The 27663-nt window shown below is 40.4% G+C and overlaps 1 protein-coding gene across 1 annotated transcript in view; it reads left to right on the top strand.

The window, feature by feature from the left end:
* npr1a (natriuretic peptide receptor 1a) overlaps window positions 1–27663 on the top strand; it is a 147138-nt gene that overhangs the window by 16482 nt on the left and 102993 nt on the right. Inside the window, exons 3-4 of the mRNA XM_077196463.1 lie at window positions 10454–10641; window positions 18003–18116. Of these exons, the coding sequence (XP_077052578.1) occupies window positions 10454–10641; window positions 18003–18116 (302 nt within the window). The remainder of the gene's footprint in view (window positions 1–10453; window positions 10642–18002; window positions 18117–27663) is intronic.

Genomic DNA, 27663 nt, shown 5'->3' with positions numbered 1-27663 from the left:
AGAAACCGTTTCTAAAATAGAATCATCGCATGTCGCTGTCGCGGCTGGTTAGGACAAAAACTCTGATTAACATGGAAAAGATACCTTTTATCACGTGTCGTGGCGTTTTGTCTGGTTAAGACACGGTTTAAAGCTTCAAAAAGTCATTTTAAATAGAAACCTTTGACGCTCTTCATAGAGCGTGCAGGAGTGTTTAAGAGCAGTCTATCAGTGGGTACCAAACAGACTCAGTACTCAGTGCTACTGGTATACTGCAGAAAGATTGGCATTGTTACATTTTTTAAATTTAAGTATCAGCTTGGTAGTGAAGTATGGGTACTTTTGACAGCACTACCAAAGAATGAGAAGGTCTGTCCAAGCAAACATTTAGCCTATAATCTTTGTCATTCATGAAGTCTGATAACGATGTTCCTGACTCGTGTTTGAGGAGTAATCAGGCAAAGCCTGCAGTTTCAGTCATTTCCCATAAAAGAGGCCATCTGTTGCCTCCACGGATTCAGAAAGAGCTGATTATAATTGTGCCCGGTTGTTGAGACAAGTAGAGATTGTCACCGTGTTTCATAGAACGGGTTTGTAAACAAAAGCTGACTGGCACATAAAAGCAGCCATTGGGATTTCCGGTCGATGTAAAACCCCCAAAGACCCATGGGAGGCTCACAGAAAGTAGAGGTGCCTTCTGTGCAAACAGACAATCTAGAGTTCCAGTCAGATCTGATTGGAGGTGCAATTCATCAGAGCGACTCGCCCCTCATGCCACCTGAGGAACAGCCCTGGGTCAATGGCAAATTGCCGACTTTATGTCTGGAATGTTCTGATTACCGAAAAGCTTCCGGAACAACAGATTTTCTTCATTATAAATGCCATTATGTCACTGTGCACCTTTTGCCCATTTTTTGCTCTTTAAAGATTAGGGATGGACTAATATTTGTTGGCCAATAATTATTTTCATATTATGTTTGATAAATAATTAATTCTATATTATTTTTGTCTGAATAAATTATAAAATACTAAAGACTACAATCAGTCATTTTAAAATTAATTTAGGCATCACAACATTATAATGTACAGTATGAGAAAGGGATATTCTTTTTGATATTTGCTAAAGGTTACATTTAACAGTGTCATTAAATTAGTGTTTTTAAATATTAACTTTAAGTGAGCATTAGATGTAAAAATACAGGGAAGAAATACGAATTAATATTCAATTTCGGCCAATACTGATAAATGTACAAAATCTCTAATCCGAGAACTAATGTAGTACTGATATATCATGCATCCCTAAAGAAATTACTTTACAATCACATTTTTTTAGACTAAAGTTAAAATTGAGTTAACATTTTCTGCAAGACCATGTCTTTTAGCATAGCATCTTTTATGGAAAATTTTAATAGAAATTCCTTAAATGTCCAATAAAAACAATAATGATTGTGAGATAGGTTTCCATTTTGAGGCCAAGTTATGATGTATGTAGCCTGGGAGTCAAACATTGCTCAGCCGCCCACCTAGCAGGTTTAATTAACTCAAAGTTTCTGTTTTCCTTGAAAGCTTGAAGCTTTTCCGGTAAATGTCTTTGTGGATCATTAATTCTGAAGGTCTGACACTGGACAGCTATTCATCACAGGGTGCAATGAAAGACATTCTCAGGGCATTAGAGCATCAACCAGCTTGGAAGAGCGAGACAGCAGAGGACAGTGACAAAGGCAGAATGAATATACTCTCTTACAGTAATACCAACACTCTTCGGCTACACACTCACGTTCATAACAGCCGGTTAAATATATCTCCTACATGCCTGGGCACGCTTGTCACACAGCATTCTCTTTAATCAGGATCTGTGACAGGACTTTATTAAGAATATGAAAACTGACATCTCAGCTGGTGAGGGATGAGAAGCATCAGTTTGGGCCATGTTTGCATTTTTATTTACTCTGAATTATGATGGGTAAGGCATTAATGTGTAAAATTACTTTTGAGGCAGTAAGACTGTGCATGACTTGGTCCAACCAAAATGCTGTGTAATATAGCATACATATAGCATGTGAAAAGTTATATTTTGGTTCACCCCAAAATTCAAACGTAGTCATTATTTACTCACCTAAGTGTTTTTCTAAAGCCATATGACCTTTCTTTTTCTGAACAGAAAAGAAGAATAAAAAAGTAATGTTTGAACTTGTTTCTATAATGGAAATGAATGGTGAACCTCAAAGCTTTGAAAATTATGCAAAAGTATCATAAAGCAGTGATCACATGCAAGTTTTCTGAAGTCATATGGTAGGGTTTGGTGAAAAACAACCTGAAATGTTATTTATTGTATTATTTTGCTGTTTATCAAAGTCACCATCGAATCAAAATGGTCAATTCTTATTTTTGATGGAACATTGCAGTATTTATTAGCCTACATGACCTGTGCACATCATTATTTAATTTTTATTAAATACCAATGAAGTACATTTACAATCCATCACTTACTATGACCATTAAGATGTTGCCTTAAGAAGGCAGCTGCTTGTGTAGGCAGTAGACAGCATGGTACCAGTGTTATTTTATATAATCGAGATACTAGTTTTTATATATATATATATATATATATATATATATATATTGATCTAATTTGTATTTTTATATGTTTCAGTTTAATTTAAGTTAATATTTTAATAATTTTGTCATTTTTATGTTTTTATTCATTTTTATTTCAGTTTTAGTTTATTTTTTTTAGGACATGAAGTTAAACTAAATAATAAATGTTGCCTTACAACTAGCTGCAATAAAGTTAACATTTATTTTATTTCAAGTAGCAACATTTTTTTATATATATAGTTTTAGATTTAGTTAATTAATTATAATAACCCTCATTGGAACAGAACTTGTATGCCTGAATGCCTGTATGGTGTTTTCTCATGGGTGGGTTGTGGTTGTACGTTGGCACTCAGACTGGTAAAGCCCCAATAAGGAGCTATCAAAAACGACCCTGACAATACTCCCCAAACATTAATCTTTCAACACTGACTTGTATAAATACAAGATTTCGTTAGCAGAGTTGGCATATAAAGGCTTGTTTATAGCCTGGGAACATAATTACTGTGGGGGAGGACACTGCTTAATGTAAAAATATTGCGTTTGGTATTTATATCTTTGTCTTTGAGTTTTTGATGCAATATCTGACAGGGGCCATATACATGGCAGGTCTGTTTGATTTACAGAAATCGATTCGATTATTTTACCTTTGGTCTACTCAATCTGATTTTATCTGACTACAGGAGAATAAATATGAAAAAAGCTATTCACATGAAGTGACTCAATCTGACGAGAAAACAGCGACAGCGTGAAATGACAAAAAGAAGAAATGCGGAACAAAACAATGAGAGGTAATTTTTTTGTCAGTCAAGTCGTAAACTATTCCCACCCTTGTCTTCTTGCATTAGATATGACTAAGAAGGAAAAACAGACCTAAATCAAATAGTTCCCAGCAGATATGGGAGGTCTGCTGTGCCAACATAATTTAAGGGTACAAAGAGAACGTATTAGATCATTTTATGAAATGCTGGTGACCAGGGGCCGGTTGCACCAGCTGTGCATAAATTACAACTTAGCCTAGTTTTGAAATATTTTAGTTTTGCACCGTGAAACTTAGTTTAAACGTAACTCTACGTTCCACCAACTAAATATTTACGGCAGCCTCTGCCCATGAATAACGGTCGGAATGAGATGGCAGCCAGATTAGATTACATAGATGAGCTGGTAATTGATAATGAAGAACCGCAAATTCGTAGACGAGTTTATGAGACCGACTTCATCCTTTGGATATTTATGATGATGTCGACATATATGGTCGTTTGCTCTTTAAAAGAGAGCGAATAATGCGGATAGCGGACATGATGGCGCCTGATATTCAACATGAAACAGACCGAAACGGCGCTCTCTCTGTTTTGTTTTCTTTGCATCCACCAATTAAAATAACAATTTCTTCATGACTGAAAATTTTCTTCCTCATTCTTTTCTCCTCCATGAGTGGGCTATTAAGATATTTTCAATTAAAAGTTTAATGTTTTGAGTTTGATAACGTTTGTTTTAACGTCTTTTTTAAACTTTCGGTTAGTCAAGAATGAGTTAGAAATTACGCGCTGTTCAGACTATTTCCTGTTTACCTATTAGAAGGTTTGTGATTGGCTTAAGAAAAATAGACGCCATTCTATGCGTCAACGCATTACTTTGTGGAGAGTTTACGACCTACTAGCTACTTTCTGCCTTATGAACAAATGGTGCAAAGGAATAAAGTACAGAGTTAGTTACAAACTAGCTAGTAGTTACTAAGCCTCTAGTGTGGACTTTACGTCCCAGTTTAAATAAGAACTTACGAACAGCTGGTGCAACCCTAACCAGCAAACCAGAAACCAGCATGCAAAACACACCTTATGCTGATGACCAGCAATGGTGGATTTTAGAGCAGGCTTTTTCAGTCTTCAATGTCACTCATATTTCATTTATTTATGTATTCTCTTTTCATGGTAATGCAACACCACATGCCACTACAGCAATTTAACAAATCCAACGAACACAACAAAAGTACATTCCATGACAAGAAGAACAGGAGTAATCTTATAAAGAAAAAAAATCTTATAAACTCCTACCCCATTCTTATAATAAAAAGAAAATACAAATTAGATGACAAATACAAAATATGCTAATTTGGTGTTCAAAAAAACATTTATTATTATTATCTATGCTGAAAACAGTTGTGCTGCTTAACCCTGGAGAACCCAAGAAACCATTTCTTCTTTGGAAAATTATGAACTATGCATTAAATTACTGCTATAAATGCACTGAACACCAAAATATCCACTTTTTCAATTTTAACCCTTTATTCCCTAATTTAGGATTAGGGCCAAATTTGACCCATTGGGCTTTAGGCGTATCATTTCAAGGAATCACAATAACAAACACTGTCAGTGCAAACTATTTTAAATTTAGGAAAATAATCAGCCAACCACACAGCTACATTTAACAATGTTTTTATTTTATTTTATTTTTTTACTTTATTTGTTGCATGTTAGAACTGGATTTCAAATGTAAACACTTTGGCCAATGGAAACAAGAACACAAGGCCAAAATCACTACCTGAAAAAAACTAACACCATGGGTCTTTGCTTATCCGGTTGGAACAATTAATCAGAATCGCTATCGCTGTCCAATTCAGGACCAAAGTCACTATCATCAGCTTCAAGTTGCTCCAATACTTGTAGGACAGTAATCTTTCTCTGTTGCTTTCCCTGTCCTGAAAAGGGAGCGGCCATACTCCCTGAAAATGTAAACTACTTTATTAGTCTCTGGCCCTGTACTACTGAGGTAACTTAGTAAAAAATATTATACAAATGTAATTATTTCAAGGGTTTAGCCAAATACAGGACTGTCACCATTCTCCATCAAAGTCACTCAAAGAACCAAAGGGTCATTTTTGACCCGACATTTGTTTAACCCATACACCCAGAGGGTCATTTTTGGCCCATAGTTTTTTGAACTAGCTCAGAGTTGCTAATTTATCCAAACAGAATATAAAATGTACTTCTAGGCATTCTGCAAGCTAATACTTAATAGATTAGCTTGCTATCAATAGTCATCCACTAGGTGTCTCTATGCAGGCGCCAGAAGTGGCACTGTGGGCTTTTGAAATTAAATTTGACTTTTTTTATATTTTTTTATTTTGGGTAGCAGCAATTAACAGCGGCCAAATCTGACCCCGTGGGTTCTCCAGGAAACCAAGATTGTGGTTTCTTGATGAATAGAAAGTTAAAAGGCATCATTGCTGGATAAAAGTATCAAAGTGCCCCTATTATGCTATTTTAAAGATTCCTTAGTTTTGGATGTCTCATACAATAGGTACTTTACATGCATCCAAGGTCAAAAAACACTTAAGTTTTCTCATAACATACATTACAGCATCATCTCTTTTTTCACAGTGTCTGAAACAGTTTGATCAAGAATCTGGTCTCTAAACGCCTCCTTTCCAAAAACATACCACTTACTACCATTTACTGTGCACCACGTTTCAGAAAAGAAACACACATTACCTTATTCGAATTTCAGCTTTGGAGCTGAAAGTGGATTTGCTTTCGCAGCATCTTCTTGACATGTTGACAACACAAACTAAACTCTTGCAGGCTTCAGCTACAACTGCAGTGTTTAAGGGTGGGTCAAAGAAGATGTCATTCGAGGGCAGCCAGTGAAGACCATAGGCTGGCATTATGCTAATTTTTATAAACCTGCAGGAAGTAAGACTGGAAATACTGATGACTCGTTTCGAGCATTTCAGAATCGGTTCTTTCTTTTGGGAGATAATTCCATTTATTGTGCACTTTATTCTTTGAAATTTTGCAGACCTTTTACATTCACAAACAGCTATATTACACACCACATGAAAGGTAATATCCGAAAAAGCATTTTAGGCCAATTTATTATACCAAACTTTGAATGTTAATGTATGCATTGAATACATGGAAGACCTACTACATTTGCCAAATTACTTTTGCAAATATATTTACAGTATGCCTGTACAGAGGACTAAATACTGTACTATCCCACAATGCAACATGTAACAAATAAACCACAAGTATTATCAACCAGTATTTTTAACTCTTTCTTAACTCAGATTGGACTGCTAAGAAATAAATACAGCACAATCGAATTAAAAAGCAATGATAATGCAATATGTGCCTTTTTAAAACTTGTATTATTGAATACTGTTCTACACTGTTTTTTGTTTAGAAAATACAGTGTGGTGTGCAGTATACAATGATCTGTTTCAATTTCAATACTGATTGAGTCAACAATTAAACTGGATTTTCACCAGGACGTCGCCATTAGGGAAATTACAGCAGAATAGCATCCAGCCCTGAATGCATTTGACTGGGCTTTGATTCTGATTGCCTGTTGATTAGTGGAATGAGGTGTGGAGATTTCTCCTAATTAATTTGTCACCCAGTGATTATGATCAATGATCCCAGGATGACACAACATGTTGAAGACTGAATATAATATAGCATGCTCCTATACATGTCATTTATTTCCATCTAATCATTCTTTTTGTTTGTGCTCTTCTGATGGTTTTCAGCTTTCTGCAAATTGTATAGTTGTATGGTGTATAGCAATATGACCCAGCACCCAAAATACTATCAAAACACTCCAACGCAGCCTCCATTCTTCACGAAAGATGGATAAAAAAAGCACACAGAAAACAAAAACCTTGAAAAATTATAAACGACCCTACCATATCACAGAGATGCATATTCGCATGGGAACCTGCACAATTATTACAAATGACTAGAGGTCACCAGGTAATACTTATCCCGTGTGAATAGGGCTAAAGGTGTATATTATCATGGTATCTATGTATTAAATAAATGCTATGAAGGATCCTGTATTAATTCAATGTGTAGTTATGTCTTAAAAAATGCCCACAATTTGTGCTCAGTGTGATGCAATTTGGAAGGTTAATATTTTAATCCATTGCTCTCTATGGAAAATAGTCTGATCAATCAATTTTACTACAAGCAAGTCATGTTGTTAGGAGAGAAACTATAACTATTCACTATAAAATAAAAGAAAGAAAGTTAAACAAAAAGGTGAAGTGAAGGAGGCAGAAGCTATGAGGCAAAATGCATAACTGAATTCTTTTCTAAGAGATGAGTGTATTACATCTTGGAAAAGAGCTGCTGTTTCTGAGAGTTAGAACAAGATGGTCACTGTTCATCCTCAATGCAAACTGGCTCAAAGATTGCTAGAAAAGAGTCCACTCTTCAACTATACACATGATGAAGTGCATGAGTGGAGCTATAGAGCTATTGCGTATGTTTTTCTATTTTTCAATTCCATTTGCATAGAGAAGACATGACTGTTATTGGGCCAGTTATAGAGGATAATGACTTACTGGTGCTTCCCAGTGCATCATAAATGAAGAGCTGTGTGTGGTCCTGTTTGGTAATCTTTTCATCCTAAATAACGAGCCCTCACATCTGTCACTGTTATATAAGCCCCACCTGTTGTGAATCCTTCACTGCAGCGCTGTTGCGGCACACCTGAGACACAAGTGGGTTTTTTTATTGTTGTGGTATGCGATTAGGTTTTATGACATCTTTGAGTTTGGACATAAATCGTTCTGGTTCACTCGAGTATCAAAGTTATTTTCCAAGCGGCCATAGCAACAGATTCAGCACTTAATCTTCTGTCACCAGGAGTTCCTCCATGATCAATTATTTATGAAATTACTGTACAACAGAGGCTTTCAAAGGCTTCAACCGTTGATAGAAAGTCACAGTGAGAGCAGAAGAAAGAGATTATTTTACTATCTCTGCAGTTTGTAGTAGCCTCTGTGTACTGTGCTGATCATGTATTATATTTGCCAAAAAGTGTAGTATACTGCAACAAAGTATGCTGTTTGTGATTGTTTACTTTACGATTAAAGTTTCATTGATCATATGCCGGTTCCCGCCTCCACCCCCGAACCTTTAACATTGTTACATTATGTTTCCAAATGCAAGTATTTTTCACTCATTATTTAGTCAAACTGCCAAAAGTGTGTCTGTCTGTCTGTCTAGATAGATAGATAGATAGCCAGATAGATATATAGCCTGTCTTTCTGCCTGTTTGTCTTCAGTAGATAGATAGACAGACAGACACACATTTGCACAGATGCACATTTTCCAGTGCAGTAATATTCCATTCCGAACATGTCAGTCTTTGTCTCACGTATTTGTTTTCAAAGGTACTATTGTAATTAACACCTCACCTCACTTTCTCATTAAGCCCACGATTAGGAGTGAGTCTGTGGGTAATTGCCGTGACCCCTCTTTGGCATTTAGGAGTGTGAAGAACATGACTACCTGTCCCCAGTGATTCATATGCACATATTCTGCACTTTAACAACTGAGACAGACTCAAATGTTACCTGCTATCCCGTACCTCTCGCACTGTGTTACAGGGTATACCTGTGGAAAGGTGAATAAAAGCAGGGAAAATTTAGTTAACTTAGATGTTGAAATACTTTCTCATGTCTCAGAATAAGAGGCAGAGAGAACTGTACAGCTATTTGGAACTCTCAAAACACTTTGATTTGTCTGAGCATCCCAAAAAAAATCTGGTTCAATTAATGATGTGAGTTTGGGGTGGTATTATCTGTTAGGACAATAGTTGGGTCTCTTATATACTTACAGATACTTTTTAAAATGCAAATGCAGATTACCTGTCAAAAAACTATCAAACCTTGACGCATTAAACCTTGCAACATATAGTTCTTGGTAACATTATTGTGACAGATGTTCATTGCACAACTTGATTTACCCTAGTACATGTTCTTGAATCAACATCTTTTGTTGGTCCTGAAACTATTTTAATAAAACCATAGCCCTAACCTTATCTCTGAAGCAGAGGGAAATGATAGGCTGATATGAATGTTGTTAAATCCCCCAAGATTAATGCAGCCTGCAAATTCTCCTGGGATGCTCCTACTTGGCAGTTGAGAAGTTGCAATTATGAAGTGATGTAGTGATTTTGGTTGAGGAAAAAAAATGAACATGTTGGGCAATTTCATGTATTTCTCTTGTTTTTCACTTACTGACAAAGAAAAAGCTTTGTTAGTGCTTGTGCAACATAATGAAGAGTAAATTATGTAGGGGCCTTGTTCATAAAATACAACTTTTGTTAAGCAAAATTAATCTTTATGTAAAGTCTAAATCCAGAAATTCATGGACATTTATTTTCAAAATCTCACTTGGTACAAAAAAATGACACTCCTAACCATGCATAAATTTTGTGTTTTGTGTCCTTTTAGGCAAACTGATGACACTGCATCTTGATTATTAATACACGATTGACCATAATATATAATTACAAAATTTATAAAACATAATAAATTAGTTGTCATTTATTTAAATGTGAAAATAAATGTTATTGATGAATAAAAAAATGATTGAAAACACATTTTTAATCATATCTTAACTTTTGGGAAGGTCCACTTTACATGCACATTACTATGAATTTACTCATCATATATACTGTATATACAAATGTTTCATGAATAATACCCTAGGTGTGTAATTTATGTTTTATCTTCATATTGAATCATTCTCATGCAGCAATTGCATAAATTTTCCGGTTCTTCATCTACAAGATTCATGCAACCTCAATTATACATTCAGCATTCTTATAACTAATAATAAAATACCTTCGGCAGTGATTCAAAAACTAACATGCCGCCAACCAGGGGAGGAAATCCCACATTGTACAGCTTGTGAAACACTAGATCCTCTTGTGCTTTACTTCCATTCAGCCCTTGGAGTGAGTTTCTTATTGCAAATTAAAGTGTCAGACTCTCAGGTGCTTTTGCATTTGCAGTACAAACCAAAGCTCATTTGCCACACAAGCGCATTCCATTCAACTGTGTTCTTCTATCTTGTGTTTGCAGTGGTTTATGTCTGCTGCAAGTGGGAGATATTTCGCAAGCTGATGGTGGAGTTCCGTAGACGGAGTCATGCTCAGGAGGAGTATGCTTTCTTCTTCATCGATCTGTTTGGACACAGTCTGCAGAGCCACCCTGCTAAACCATGGGCACGTGGAGATGCTGATGACAATGCAGCCAGGGAGGCATTTAAAGTGAGTTTGATGTAAATGTGCTGATGTGAATAGTAATAATACACAGAGGGGGCCCGGATAAATGTCAGATGTGGTTAACCTGTGACAGGCCCCATGACAAATAAAAGTGATAAAAACATAATTTTTATATTATATTTTACTTTATTATTGTTTTTCAAGATATATATTTTACATTCATTTTCATCTAATTGAAATAGGAAATGTCAAACCATGAAAATGCGACACTCCCCACAGATTTCAAAAGGGAAATGCATGAATATGACAGCTCTGGAGGTGCTAGTGAAGGCTGTCGCATGGCTTCATGTCTTCATGTGGCTTACTGCCAACATGACACCCCCCACTGTGCCTGAAAATGAACTTTCTAAATGTTTATTTAGGCTGAAATGAAATGTTGCATATTTTTCAGAATCCTTTTTTAAAAAACATTTTGGAGTAGTAGAGCCCGACCGATATGGATTTTTGGGGGCCGATACCGATATTATGAAGTAAAAAAAGCCATAAGTACAGTACTTTTCCTTAAATAATATTTTAAATAAGTAGTCAGCAAAATGTACTAAACTTGAAACTACTCATTATGCAATATATATATATATATATATATATATATATATATTAATAAGGCCCTATATAAAGTGTTATAATTACATAAATTATTGGAATATTTTGATTTCCAACATCACAATATTTCGTGATGTTGTAATGTAGCGTTAAAGGCAGAATGGGCTTTAACACTGTCTCTACACCGGACGTGGACGTTGTTGCTCGCGTCGCAACAGCTGTTTACCCTTGATGTGGCAAAGCGCCCGTTACAAAGCAGAATGAGGCATCAGTTTACTGTCGGAGATTTGTCGCTCATGTCGCGCCGCACCCAGTGTAAACAACATCACTGATTATAATGGGTTCAACTGTCTTTTGTCACATCGCACCTCTCGCGTCCGTTGTCTTGTTCAGGCAGCAGCAGACAAGCAGTCTTAAAGGTAAGTTGCTAACTAGTTAGCAGTGCGGTGGAGTCTGTTGAATGGTGATTTAACGCTACGTTGTCACCAGATGAGACAATATAAAGTAAATAAACAATGTCCTTTTACTCTCACAGCGAGCTTATCATACTCGTTTGCTACATTAGCTAGCTAGCCATGTTTCATACCTTGTCAGTGGAGTGGAAGCTAATGTGTGCACGCATCTTACACCGTGTCTGAAGAGACCTCATTACTGAAGGGTTGGCTGGTGTCACCACAGTGACCTGGGTCGCCAGTAGCAAACAATGGAGCTTGCTGGACAAACTACGTAGTTACACAATTTACAAGCATTTTATCCGCGTTATATGTTCTGTAAAAAAGTTCACCGGCGGCATATACGCTGATACGATATATCTGCGACAGTCTCATATCGGCAGATAATATCGGCGGACCGATATATCGGTCGGGCTCTTTGAGTTAATGTCACTGATGGGATCGAGTGGAAATGTGTGCATGGTTCTATAAAAAGCTAATTTAAAAATGCAGAGATGATTACATAAAATTTGATATCTATGAAAATTAAGGTTTAATAGGATTTCACTGGGGCTTAGCTTGATTTAGAGCCAATTTTTCATTCAAGGATTGGACAGTATCAGTGGAAGTATATGAAATATTAAACATAAGTATTAAACTTCAGCATGTAACTCGTTCCACGTGATTTGTGCTACAAACATGAAGGTAATACTTTAGTTTAGGGTCCAATTCTCACTAATAACTAGTTTCTTATTAGCATGCATATTTCTAGGATTTTGGCTGTTTATTAGTACTCATTAAGCACATATTAATGCCTTGTTCTGTGTAACCGGTTCTTCTCGACCCAATATTGCTGCAAAACTCATGCAAAAATTGTGAAAACTCGCCATTGGCTGTTGCACCAATGTGGCTTACATTAAATTGCGGGGCGGAGCTACGTCATCCATAAATATACATATACTATACATTTTCTACTCGACCCACTCCGAGCCGGATTTGATCTGTGGTCTCCAGCGTGGGAGGTGGGCGCTCTAACAAATGTGCGCAAATGTGAGTTGTGCCAATGGTGACAACAGCCAATGGTGAGATTTCCTGATTTATGCATTAATTTAACAGCAATATTTAAACTCTGTTACATCTGCATGACCATTTTCTACATCCCTTAATCATTCCCAGTACCTAAACTTAACAACTACCTTGCTAACTATTAATACGCATTAATTAGGAGTATTAATTAATTATATTTAGGCAAAGATTGTAGTTAATATGTTTTTTAATAGTGAGAATTGGACCCTAATCTAATTCTAAAATGTGACCGACATGAATGATGCTTCAATTCATGCAGCTTAATAAAGAGAGGTGCGTTTTTACTTTTATGTGCAATCAAACTAAAGAGTTTTATCTGGTGGGTGATAATATGTGCGAAAAATCCTGAAAAATGTATCTGCTCCAAAACTGGCTTTAAACTCAGTAGGAATGTGTTGTGTTTGGCAGAACTCAATGTTGTTTTTTTCACTTTAAGGAACTTCATTATAATGAGTTCTTACACAGACTCAGCGAGGGTCTATTTACATTTGTTGGCATTAACTAACAGCTGTGGCGAGCTGACATTTACTTATCCACAGAAAGGAATCATCTCATTATGCTCATGATACAGATAACAGTTGGTATGACAATGATTTCATCAACTGTTTACATCGGAGGTGATTGTCGTGTTTGGACATTCATTTAATAAAAGCTAAATACTGCAGTGCAAAGACATGCTCATCAAGCAGTTGGTCAAAGCCATGACAAAGTGTTCAATCCTAATTTGTCATCTCTACAGACTGACACTATAGTCTGTTGAGACTGACACTATAGCTTTAAATTCAAAAGTGAAATCTAGTTAAAGTGAAATCAAAATCGAAATGCAGAGAGACCTCTGCATAAACCACTAAGACTAGTTTTTTGATTCAGTTACATAAAAACATAGATTGGTCTAATTTGATAACGAAAATTTGATAACTGCTAGTGGGTCATTCTTCTAAAGACACTGTCTTAACAATTGTCTATGTTTATGTTACTGACCCCAGAATGATACGAACGTCAGAAACAAGTAGATGCTTTATTTAATGGTTTCATGGATGGATTCGCGTCGGAGGAATATGTGTTACCTCAAGGAACATATTAAAATAATAAATTAATCCATGTCATGAACCCTTTAAAAGTACCCCTTCACCGACAAACAAACCAGAAATGTGTGCCCTTTTATATATATTTACTCACTGAGCCCAGATTCTAATAATATTTGTGTATTTTTTAATGATAAATACGTATATCATTAAGTATGACATATCACCAATGAGTGAAACACATAATTTTTACAGTTGTTTATGAGAAGACCATTTGATGACTTCTGCTACATGTCAGTTGCAAAACACCTATTACATATGTAAGATTAAGTCCACATGGTGAAATTTGTTATATAATTTATTGCAGAGTCCAGTGTTGGATTTTTCCAGATGTTTTGATGCAATTCAAGAAATATTGAAAAAATGAATATAAAAACTAAATATTTTTTAAACAAACTGGAAAAAAATATGGCAATACTCTTGAATATTTATTTTGTTCTATTACCAGCTCTTAAATAGTCAAAGGAATAGTTCACTCAAAAATTGAAAATTATGATATTTACTAACACTCATGTTGATCCAAAAACTGTGTGACTTTATTTAGTCTGTGGAACATGAAGATATTTTGAGAAATGACTGTGTTCTTTCCATAAAATGGAAATCAAAAGGGCTCTAATATTGTTTGGTTACCAACGTTCTTCAAAACATCATTGTATGTGTTCCACTGAAATAAGAAAGTCATACAGGTGAGGAAAAACAATGATGCAGGAATTCAAATTTTTTGTTGGACTATAATTTTAAGGAAGAATTTCTGTTTTATAGATTTAATAAAGCAAAACTAAAATCTTTTCAAAGTCCCCTGGAACATGGTTATCTACATGGATACACATACAGTATAGCCAGGGCTACAGTGTATTTACAGTGACATATAGACAAATATTTACAGTGACATAAATTTTGTGTTTCGCAAAGTTTGATGCTTCAGTACTTGTAGATTATTTTTTCATATGTTTCTATAGAATAGTGAAGAACAGTTTTAAAGGCTTTTATTGGGGAAACCAAACCCCCAAACATGCAAAGAGTCAATATTTATATAGTGTTGTTGACCCATCTTCTTCAAAACCTCTGCAATTTGCTCTGGCATGCTGATATCAGCTTCTGGGCCATATCCTGGCTGATGGCGATCCATTCTTGCCTTACTACTGCTCAGAGTTTATCACAATTTTTGGACATCTGCTTGTCCACTCACCTTTTGAGGATTGACCACAGGTTCTCTATGGGCTTAAGACCCAGGAAGTTGCCTGGCCATGGATCCAAAATTTCAATGTAATGATCTCTGAGCCACTTCATTATAACACTTACTTTGTGAAATGATGCTCTATCATATTGGAAAAATGCACACATCATCCACAAAATTGCTCCTGGATTGTCAAGAGAAATTACTGTTGCAAATCGTTTTGATATCATTCTTTATTCATGGCTGTTTTTTTGGGGCAAAATTGTGAGAGAGCCCACTCCATTGGGTGAAAAGCAACCCCACACATGGATGGTCTGAGGATGCTTCACTGTTGCCACGACACTGGACTCATGGTAGCATTTACCTTTTTTTCTCCGGACAATCGATTTTCCAGATGTCCCAAACACTCGGAAGGGAGTTTCATCAGTGAAAATAACTGCACCAGACGTCCGCTGTCCAATCCTTGTACTTGCTGCAGAAACTCAGTCTGTCCTTGATGTTTTTCTTGGAAAGAAGTGGCTTCTTTGCTATCCTTCTGGACACCAGGCTGTTGAGCAAAAGTCTTGGCCTCATTGTGCACGTAGATGCACTCACAACCATTCTGCCAATCCTGAGCAAGCTCTGCACTCTTGGCACACAATTCTGTAGACGACTCCTCATAAGGAGACAGTCCTGGTGCATGCTGGACATTCTGTGTCAGGGTTCTGTCACTTCTGTCAAGTCTATTTCTTGGTTTTGTGACAGAGCCCTGACACTCCTGTTTTGTCTTGTACTGTGTAGCACACAACTTGTGTTTGACACTAGCTGTGTGCTGTAATGTGTCATGTTTTGTGTGAACACGTGGCTTATGAGTGTTCTCATTGGCTGCGTGTTCATGTCTTGTTTTTGTGTTAGCACATGGCTTGTGATTTGTTTTACTGGCCATGTGCTTGTGTTTTAGTCATGTTTGGTGTAAGCACATGGCTTGTCATTGTCTAACCCCGCCCATCTTTTTACCTGATTATTGATCCATTTGCCCCACCTGTCCTCCCTCGTTACCCTCTTTTGTTTGCTTCAATATTTATTCTTCTTGTGTTTTCAGTCCTGTGCTGGTTCGTGGTCGTATGTACACTGTGTTTCCCTTCTGTCAAGTCAGTCTTGTTTTTCCTCTCGGTAGTTTTTGTTTTATTTTTATTATTAAAAAAGCCCATCATCTCAGCACCTGAGTCCTCGCTCCTTCCACCACCCCCGCACCTGACACTCTGGGATGTCCTGAAGCCTTCTTCACTGCAGTTGAACCTCTCTCTTTGAAGTTCATGATGTTCCAGTAAATTGTTCTTTCATGTACAATATTCTTTACAGCAATTTCCTTTCTTGTGAGGCCATTTTGAAAAAGCACAAATTACATGCTAAAGATTAACACTCAGCCTTGTTCAAATCTCAAAACCATTAATAAGCAATTAGAAGCACCACTAATAAGGCAGGAATTTCTTTTGAAGCTTTTAAAAATGACTGGAATGTTTTCTAGTATTGATTTGGGTGTCTGTTTTGTCCTTCTCTGCTTTTGAAAAGCCAGTAGAAACACTGTCTTTCAGACGCACTCTGTTATCATCAACATCATTTCCCATTATCCCCGTCCACTTCACATGAATCATAATCTGTCATACACAAAATCTGAGAATCTTCAGAGGACAGACACAAAGTGGAAGGCTGGGGTGGCTTTTTCTGAGTTTGAAGATTTGAGAATGCTTTTCGATTTTTAGACAACAGCCTTTCCACTGACATTATCATAATTTGGCTGTTTGTGGCACAGATGCAAAAGAAAATTGTTCATGACATTAATTTTGGCACAACACAGTTAGAATTATTCTGAAAATGGACATCAACAGATCACATAAAAAACATTTTTTTAGAGGAGGTGACAATGAAAGAGCAAAAACGAAACACTACGGGCTTTGTGGAGGGAGCTGTTGTTCGTTTGCAGCACCTTTTTAATTTAAAAAGCAGACTTCCAAACAAACCAAAATAAAAAGCGCTATTCAGGATAAGTGCTTTTTAATATACATTAATATAACACTTTTGAATAATGAAATAGTGCTTTGCTATTATCTTTAACCCTATAAAGCCTACAGTATCATAGTATTTGATATTCAAATCTGATATATACATGATCGAAACTGCACTGGAAAAACTGTCGAACACAATCTACTATATACCTTCTGTCATCTGATTTAGAGTTTATACTTTTTTAGTAAGTAAATTACCTTTTAGTATAATTGCAAAAACGTCCACCTTCAGGTTGTGGTATACATTTATTTTTGCTGTGAAATATTAAAAAAATTGTTAGTAATATTTTTTAAGATGCATACTTATTGGACTGAAACATTTATATGTGTATCTCTTAATCATCATTACATTGCATTTTATTATATTGACACCCACAATAGAAACTACATGCAGAGCTTTGATCATAAAATAAAGCATTTAAATATCACCTTGATCTTGAAAACTGATATTTATATGCATTTAATGTAAGCAGTCTTACATTATATAAAGATCTCACTGATTTGTATTACAAGCTATTAGAATTTCATCTTACTTTAATAAGATATAAATATCAACAAATGTGTCAAATTTCATGTTTTTGCTCTGTTTGGGAGTCCGAATAAAACGCAGGTGTTTTTTCTTCCTCGTGCTTGAGCTCCATATTCTCACCATATCAAAGTACATGAACCATAAAATAGCCTAGTGATTTATCATACACGTATGCAAACTTTTTTCACATTTTTTAAAATAATTTGTCTAAAGGTTCCATTTAAAAAATATATTTTTCTGTCTATTATTTGAGGCTTACATGGTTAAACAACACAAAAGAACATGAAATTATTTAAATAAAATCAATAAGGACTTTGCAAACTCAACCGCTTTATGTGCCTGTCCTTATGCTGATTGATTAAGTTGATTGGATTTGTTTAAAATATTCAAATGTTCTGTTTGGCTATGTGTGTGATCTTTAAAATTTGTCTTTGTGTTAAATACCCACAGAGTGTGAAAATCCTGACTTACAGAGAGCCCCAAAACCCCAAGTACAAAGACTTTGTTTCCAGACTGAAGACAGATGCCATGGACATGTTTAACTTCAGCGTGGAAGATTCTCTGGTAAGATTTTGTCAGTGGCAACTGTGCTTTTCAAGAGTAATGAGTCAGTGTTCCGATCTATATTTTTATTTTGTGTCCGCACTATTGTAGCTAAAAGCTTCTTCTCAAACTACTGCTAAACAGTGATATTAATGAACAACAATAATTGTTTAAAATATTTTAAATTCCAAAAAGCAAAATAAATGGTTACGCTTGTGAAAAAGTACACTTTAGCATACTTTTAAAAAGAGTATACTTTTTACAGAAAAACAATATACTTAATGTAATATTTTCAGACAATTAATATTAAATGCATTTAGATTTACATTTAGAGTGTTTTTGACCTACTTGAGTGTAGGACTTAAGTACATCTTTATATGTAGTTTCATAATTTTGTTTTCTTTATTAAAATCAAGTACTATACCTGTGCTTTAGTATGTTAGTTGACACATCAATATAAGTGTATTCATTTTAAAGCACAACAAAAATGATTAAAACAAAATTATTTAAAATGTTAAGTATAAAATACATTATAAAGTATTTTTGAAAACTGTACTTAAGGCATGAAAGTGTCCTCTCTTTAAGTACATTGGTGACTTTTTCTATTAATATTATATTATGTACAAGTGCAATTTTCAAAAGGTGTACAGGAAGGAAAAAATGTGTAAAGACATTGAAAATAACTTTTCAAACAATATATTGTTTATATTGTTTATGTTTATATTGATGCATTTCAAATAATGGCAGTTATTTAACATCTGACTGAATATTACTAAATGGATATCTGCTATTTGTAAGCAATGCCTGCAACCCCTTCAGCCGTGACTTATTCATGATACAGCACTAGCCTCGAGTACCTTATGCTTTTATAAAACGGTTACCACACAATATAAATATTAAAGCCGAAAAATATGTATCTATGCAACTTTCATGAAGTAAAATCCCTAAAAGCCTTCCTTCCGCTGGAAACATAGTCCCTGGCCGTAAACAGCAACAGAAGTTACATACATTATTTCGCCATCAGATGATGGCAAAGACTGTCTTTATGAGTGAGTGAGTAAGTAGAGTAGACTTTTATATTGAAATCTTTTTTACAGTCTATGTATTGAAAGGACTCAAACTTGTGAACACGGAAAAGGAAGACACAACTGACAAATGACTAGGGCACGGGAAAACCAATTGACTGTTAAAAGATAGCGCAGTGGACATTCAAACAGATTTTTTTATTATGAATATAGAACTGACCTGAAGAAAAATGCTATACACTGTAAATGCAGGTACAATAGGCTAGTTGCGCGTGGCCGCCATGTTGGATTTACGGTGTACGGTGTAGTGTACGGTTGGACACTTCCGGTCTCGCTTTACGCCGGTGCAGGGAGCCGGAGAAAGCCCAAAATGATTCAATTATATCACTTAAAATACTACTAAGATATATATTACTATTACACGAGCAAATGGCAATTAAATGCACGGATGCATAGTCAGATTAATGAATGAAATACAACTGTTCACGAGCAGAAGATTGTCTTGGACTCATGCTGCACGCAATTTTTAGGATTCAAGAGAGGCGACTTGCCTTTCTGAGGGTGACAGCCTCAGCACTTCATTGTTGTGTGTCGTTACGTTTTGTCACGTTACAACAAAGTCAGCTTTCATGCTGTCACGGGTGGTGTATGGCAGCAAGCACGAGGAGACGAGGAATTCAAATAAACAATAAACTTTACTATAAATCAAAACAACAAACAGGTACAGGCAGACAGAGCGGATGCAAACACCAGTTAACATAGACGAGAACCGACCAAGACAGACTGAACAGAAGAAACTAAATACAGAGACAAATGAACCATAATGATGTGAAGACAGGTGACACAGATGATGATAACGAGGAACAGGCTGGTAAGTGAGGGAGTGAGTTCAGGTGTGGAGACAAGGAGGATTCTGGGAAGTGTAGTGCAGACAAGGACAGACAGGTGCAGACGAGGACTGTGACAGAACGCCCCCCTTCAACAAGGCGCGACCTCGCGCCGTAGAACATCAATGGGGTGGGGGGGGCGGGCGCCCTGAAGGCTGGCCAGGGCGTGGCCAAACTGAGACGGGAAGCCTCCAGGGCGGATCAGGAAGTGCAGGCGGCCAGGGCGGAGCAGGACGTGGCCAGGGCGGAGCAGGACATGGGCGTGGCCAGGACCGTGGGGACCCCTCGGGCGGCCATGGCGGTGCGGACCCCTCGGGCGGCCATGGCGGTGCGGACCCCTCGGGCGGCCATGGCGGTGCGGACCCCTCGGGCGGCCATGGCGGTGCGGACCCCTCGGGCGGCCATGGCGGTGCGGACCCCTCGGGCGGCCATGGCGGTGCGGACCCCTCGGGCGGCCATGGCGGTGAGGACCCTTCGGGCGGCCATGGCGGTGAGGACCCTTCGGGCGGCCATGGCGGTGAGGACCCTTCGGGCGGCCATGGCGGTGAGGACCCTTCGGGCGGCCACGGCGAGGGCCTATGGCCCCCCCAAAAAAAATTAATGGGGAGAGTGACAGAGTCATTACCAGTCTCTGGGCTGGACGGAACCAGCGGTGAAGGGGTCTCTGGGCTGGACGGGACCAGCGGCGAAGGGGTCTCTGGGCTGGACGGGACCAGTGGCAAAGGGGTCTCTGGGCTGGACGGGACCAGCGGCAAAGGGGTCTCTGGGCTGGACGGGACCAGCTGCAAAGGAAGCTCAGGGCTTGACTGGACCAGCGGCGAAGGAAGCTCAGGGCTGGACTGGACCAGCGGCGAAGGAAGCTCAGGGCTGGACGGGACCAGCGGCGAAGGAAGCTCAGGGCTGGACGGGACCAGCGGCGAAGGAAGCTCAGGGCTGGACGGGACCAGCGGCGAAGGAAGCTCAGGGCTGGACGGGACCAGCGGCGAAGGAAGCTCAGGGCTGGACGGGACCAGCGGCGAAGGAAGCTCAGGGCTGGACGGGACCAGCGGCGAAGAAAGCGCAGGGCTGGGTTCATGGGCTGAAATGAATGTGTGTGCTGCCCACACACACACAACAGCCATGGATCCCACAAGTAGCACTGCGTCATCCAGAGCTGGCTGGACGGTCTCTGGCTGGACGGTCTCTGGCTGGACGGTCTCTGGCTGGACGGTCTCTGGCTGGACGGTCTCTGGCTGGACGGTCTCTGGCTGGACGGTCTCTGGCTGGACGGTCTCTGGCTGGACGGTCTCTGGCTGGACGGTCTCTGGCTGGACGGTCTCTGGCTGGACGGTCTCTGGCTGGACGGTCTCTGGCTGGACGGTCTCTGGCTGGACGGTCTCTGGCTGGACGGTCTCTGGCTGGACGGTCTCTGGCTGGACGGTCTCTGGCTGGACGGTCTCTGGCTGGACGGTCTCTGGCTGGACGGTCTCTGGCTGGACGGTCTCTGGCTGGACGGTCTCTTTATTGTTACGGTTTATATTGATGCATTTCAAATAATGGCAGTTATTTAACATCTGACTGAATATTACTAAATGGATATCTGCTATTTGTAAGCAATGCCTGCAACCCCTTCAGCCGTGACTTATTCATGATACAGCACTAGCCTCGAGTACCTTATGCTTTTATAAAACGGTTACCACACAATATAAATATTAAAGCCGAAAAATATGTATCTATGCAACTTTCATGAAGTAAAATCCCTAAAAGCCTTCCTTCCGCTGGAAACATAGTCCCTGGCCGTAAACAGCAACAGAAGTTACATACATTATTTCGCCATCAGATGATGGCAAAGACTGTCTTTATGAGTGAGTGAGTAAGTAGAGTAGACTTTTATATTGAAATCTTTTTTACAGTCTATGTATTGAAAGGACTCAAACTTGTGAACACGGAAAAGGAAGACACAACTGACAAATGACTAGGGCACGGGAAAACCAATTGACTGTTAAAAGATAGCGCAGTGGACATTCAAACAGATTTTTTTATTATGAATATAGAACTGACCTGAAGAAAAATGCTATACACTGTAAATGCAGGTACAATAGGCTAGTTGCGCGTGGCCGCCATGTTGGATTTACGGTGTACGGTGTAGTGTACGGTTGGACACTTCCGGTCTCGCTTTACGCCGGTGCAGGGAGCCGGAGAAAGCCCAAAATGATTCAATTATATCACTTAAAATACTACTAAGATATATATTACTATTACACGAGCAAATGGCAATTAAATGCACGGATGCATAGTCAGATTAATGAATGAAATACAACTGTTCACGAGCAGAAGATTGTCTTGGACTCATGCTGCACGCAATTTTTAGGATTCAAGAGAGGCGACTTGCCTTTCTGAGGGTGACAGCCTCAGCACTTCATTGTTGTGTGTCGTTACGTTTTGTCACGTTACAACAAAGTCAGCTTTCATGCTGTCACGGGTGGTGTATGGCAGCAAGCACGAGGAGACGAGGAATTCAAATAAACAATAAACTTTACTATAAATCAAAACAACAAACAGGTACAGGCAGACAGAGCGGATGCAAACACCAGTTAACATAGACGAGAACCGACCAAGACAGACTGAACAGAAGAAACTAAATACAGAGACAAATGAACCATAATGATGTGAAGACAGGTGACACAGATGATGATAACGAGGAACAGGCTGGTAAGTGAGGGAGTGAGTTCAGGTGTGGAGACAAGGAGGATTCTGGGAAGTGTAGTGCAGACAAGGACAGACAGGTGCAGACGAGGACTGTGACAGAACGCCCCCCTTCAACAAGGCGCGACCTCGCGCCGTAGAACATCAATGGGGTGGGGGGGGCGGGCGCCCTGAAGGCTGGCCAGGGCGTGGCCAAACTGAGACGGGAAGCCTCCAGGGCGGATCAGGAAGTGCAGGCGGCCAGGGCGGAGCAGGACGTGGCCAGGGCGGAGCAGGACATGGGCGTGGCCAGGACCGTGGGGACCCTTCGGGCGGCCATGGCGGTGAGGACCCTTCGGGCGGCCATGGCGGTGAGGACCCTTCGGGCGGCCATGGCGGTGCGGACCCCTCGGGCGGCCATGGCGGTGCGGACCCCTCGGGCGGCCATGGCGGTGCGGACCCCTCGGGCGGCCATGGCGGTGCGGACCCCTCGGGCGGCCATGGCGGTGCGGACCCCTCGGGCGGCCATGGCGGTGCGGACCCCTCGGGCGGCCATGGCGGTGCGGACCCCTCGGGCGGCCATGGCGGTGCGGACCCCTCGGGCGGCCATGGCGGTGCGGACCCCTCGGGCGGCCATGGCGGTGCGGACCCCTCGGGCGGCCATGGCGGTGCGGACCCCTCGGGCGGCCATGGCGGTGCGGACCCCTCGGGCGGCCATGGCGGTGAGGACCCTTCGGGCGGCCATGGCGGTGAGGACCCTTCGGGCGGCCATGGCGGTGAGGACCCTTCGGGCGGCCATGGCGGTGAGGACCCTTCGGGCGGCCACGGCGAGGGCCTATGGCCCCCCCAAAAAAAATTAATGGGGAGAGTGACAGAGTCATTACCAGTCTCTGGGCTGGACGGAACCAGCGGTGAAGGGGTCTCTGGGCTGGACGGGACCAGCGGCGAAGGGGTCTCTGGGCTGGACGGGACCAGTGGCAAAGGGGTCTCTGGGCTGGACGGGACCAGCGGCAAAGGGGTCTCTGGGCTGGACGGGACCAGCTGCAAAGGAAGCTCAGGGCTTGACTGGACCAGCGGCGAAGGAAGCTCAGGGCTGGACTGGACCAGCGGCGAAGGAAGCTCAGGGCTGGACGGGACCAGCGGCGAAGGAAGCTCAGGGCTGGACGGGACCAGCGGCGAAGGAAGCTCAGGGCTGGACGGGACCAGCGGCGAAGGAAGCTCAGGGCTGGACGGGACCAGCGGCGAAGGAAGCTCAGGGCTGGACGGGACCAGCGGCGAAGGAAGCTCAGGGCTGGACGGGACCAGCGGCGAAGAAAGCGCAGGGCTGGGTTCATGGGCTGAAATGAATGTGTGTGCTGCCCACACACACACAACAGCCATGGATCCCACAAGTAGCACTGCGTCATCCAGAGCTGGCTGGACGGTCTCTGGCTGGACGGTCTCTGGCTGGACGGTCTCTGGCTGGACGGTCTCTGGCTGGACGGTCTCTGGCTGGACGGTCTCTGGCTGGACGGTCTCTGGCTGGACGGTCTCTGGCTGGACGGTCTCTGGCTGGACGGTCTCTGGCTGGACGGTCTCTGGCTGGACGGTCTCTGGCTGGACGGTCTCTGGCTGGACGGTCTCTGGCTGGACGGTCTCTGGCTGGACGGTCTCTGGCTGGACGGTCTCTGGCTGGACGGTCTCTGGCTGGACGGTCTCTGGCTGGACGGTCTCTGGCTGGACGGTCTCTGGCTGGACGGTCTCTGGCTGGACGGTCTCTGGCTGGACGGTCTCTGGCTGGACGGTCTCTGGCTGGACGGTCTCTGGCTGGACGGTCTCTGGCTGGACGGTCTCTGGCTGGACGGTCTCTGGCTGGACGGTCTCTGGCTGGACGGTCTCTGGCTGGACGGTCTCTGGCTGGACGGTCTCTGGCTGGACGGTCTCTGGCTGGACGGTCTCTGGCTGGACGGTCTCTGGGACTATGGCCTTCCTGGCAGCACGTGCTGATATCAGTGGGGGATCGGCTATGCAGGAAACCAGTCCAGGACGTCCATATACTGATCCGGTGGCTGGTTTGATGGTGGGCGTGATGGAGATGGCTGGAGACGGTGGTTGAGTGGCGATGTCATCAACCTCGCCTACGGTGAGGGTTGAGCCACTCAACCACAGCACAAGATCCAGGTACCACTCAATGGTCTCACCGGGATTTCTGGGCGGGATCCACGAGTAGAAGTGTGAATCGAGTCCACTCCAAAATAGATCCCCCAACTGCTGATCAGAGAGCGAGGTTTGATGGCTGTACTTAATGAACTCCTCTACGTAAGATTCTATCCCACGGCCATTCTGGGTAATAGAACACAAAATTGATCCAGCTTCGTCCATCTTTTGTCTTGGTCGGTTCTTCTGTCACGGGTGGTGTATGGCAGCAAGCACGAGGAGACGAGGAATTCAAATAAACAATAAACTTTACTATAAATCAAAACAACAAACAGGTACAGGCAGACAGAGCGGATGCAAACACCAGTTAACATAGACGAGAACCGACCAAGACAGACTGAACAGAAGAAACTAAATACAGAGACAAATGAACCATAATGATGTGAAGACAGGTGACACAGATGATGATAACGAGGAACAGGCTGGTAAGTGAGGGAGTGAGTTCAGGTGTGGAGACAAGGAGGATTCTGGGAAGTGTAGTGCAGACAAGGACAGACAGGTGCAGACGAGGACTGTGACACATGCATTCCCCGTTGCCGCTGCGGTATGGGCAGAAAATCTGGAGGGATGACTTAATCAACCCGACCCAAAACACCCGGGTCTGTAGTCTGCATTGCTTTATTTGGTAACATTATTATTGCTAACGGTTTGTGTTTTAGTATGTAATTTAAATGCATATCATTTACAGTGTATTTCACAGTAATAGCATATAAACTATGCTATTACTGCATTTATTTTGTGCAAGTGAGATAAAGAGCATCTGTTTCATTAATCATTATCTGTCTGGTGTTTATAATATAGTATTTTGCTACGTGTAAAATTGTTATATTAAATTGTGTTAACTACAGTTAAAAATGTAAATGAATCACAATTATTAAGATGTGTTTTTTACGTTTACCGTTTTTTATCTATAAAGATAATTGATGCAAAGAAAGCATGTATGTAAAATATGTGATGATAATATTGAGCGAGCAATTGATGTAAGTGAAAATTTATGAGCAGAATTGAGAAAATAGTTTTTATGGAGAGAAATTGTAGTCTATCACAGGGCAAACGTGTGAATGTTCACGCGGTATTTTATGCAAACAACTCTAATCGTAGTTGTAACTCTATATTGACAGTAGGCATAATTCTCATTGCGTGCAGCATGAGTCCAAGACAATCTTCTGTTCGTGAACAGTTGTATTTCATTCATTAATCGGACTATGCATCCTGCATTTAGTTGCCATTTGCTCGTGTGATAGTAATATAAGGTATTTTAAGTGATATAATTGATTCATTTTGGGCTTTCTCCGGCTCCCTGCACCGGCGTAAAGCGAGACCGGAAGTGTCCAACCGCACACTCGCTGATCGTAAATCCAACATGGCGGCCACGTGCAACTAGCCTATTGCTTACTCTATCTCTCAATACTCTACTCTTGCTTCAATGAACAATATCAATTAGAACAAACATTTACGTTGCTAAGAGTGGTTACTAGTGGGGTTGTGTAGTGATACATAGAACCGTTGGGTGAAGCGGTTATATCCGTGTTTTTTTGTGAATAAAACACAGCTATTGACCAATCAGAATCAAGGATTGGAACTAACCGTTTTATTAGCATGAATACATATATCACAACATGCTCATGTTACAAACAAATATTAGCATTATTGTGATTAACATTTTGAGATATTAAAAACAAAATTCAAAGCACTAAAATTGTTATGTAGAGAAATGTTAAACAAAACATATTTTTGCAAGCAAAAGTATTTAAGAAACCAGATAACCAGATGAATGCAGTAAAGTCTTGTATTGATTGTAAACAGATTTTTGGGAGTCTTCCCTTGAAAATAAGCCACTGGAATGCAATTTCTGTTCTGAAATTCGATCCTGATGATTTTTGGAGAACACATGGTTCCCATGTAAAAGGAATGCCAATCTAGTGCACACATAACACCCCAGACTTTGAAGCTTATTCAAGAATGAGAACGGTTTCTCCAACACGTAGTACATTGTCACCTTGACTTAATGGATTACAGCTGCACACTAACTCTCAGTTCACCTCTCATGTTTCTCATGGAGAATTACCACGAGATTTAGACAATAAGAATGAATTGCACCTACTGATTGCATTTTTTACTTGCTTACATTTTCCAAGTTGTTTTAGCATCCAAATCACTAAAGCAATTATGTAAATTAGATAAACACGCAAACTTACAAAATCAGTGTTGATGGCAATTTGCACACGGCAGTTCCTTAGCATTCAAGCCAGTTTTGAGTGCAAGGTTTGTGAATGATGCGGCAAACCTCTACAATGTACTATACTGTAGCTCTCCACTACTGCAATCAAGACACCCGAGTTATTTCTTTAAAGTGCCCCTATTATGCTATTATAAAGCCCCCTAATTTTGTTTTGGAGTCTCCTTCAACAGGTTTACAACATACATCAAAAGTCAAAAAACAGTTTCATTTTCTCATAATATACATTGCACATCACATTTTTCAATGATTCTTAAACGACTCGATGGATGAATCAGTCTCTCTAAATCGCTGCTTTCCGAGAGCCTGCTCTGCTCTTATTGGCCAGATGACCCAGTCTGTTGTGATTGGTCTACAGCTTACAGTGCTTGTTGGAAGCTATACGCTATTACCATAACTGAACGTCAACTCTGTCCGGAGGCTCCCTCAGTCCTCAGCAATTGTACACATTGTAAAAACTGTAACGATGGCGTCGTTTTTACCATATCAATCCGGGTGCAAGTCCAATGATAAAACATTAGAAGAACTAGTTATTCAACCTTTACCTTTATCACAAG

Source organism: Siphateles boraxobius, unplaced genomic scaffold (genome assembly GCF_051911475.1).
Source record: "Siphateles boraxobius isolate OS27281-9 unplaced genomic scaffold, OSU_SipBor_1 35, whole genome shotgun sequence".
NCBI classification, from domain to species: domain Eukaryota; kingdom Metazoa; phylum Chordata; class Actinopteri; order Cypriniformes; family Leuciscidae; genus Siphateles; species Siphateles boraxobius.
Note: the sequence above shows the minus strand (reverse complement) of the source record. Positions and strands in the feature narration are given on the sequence as shown.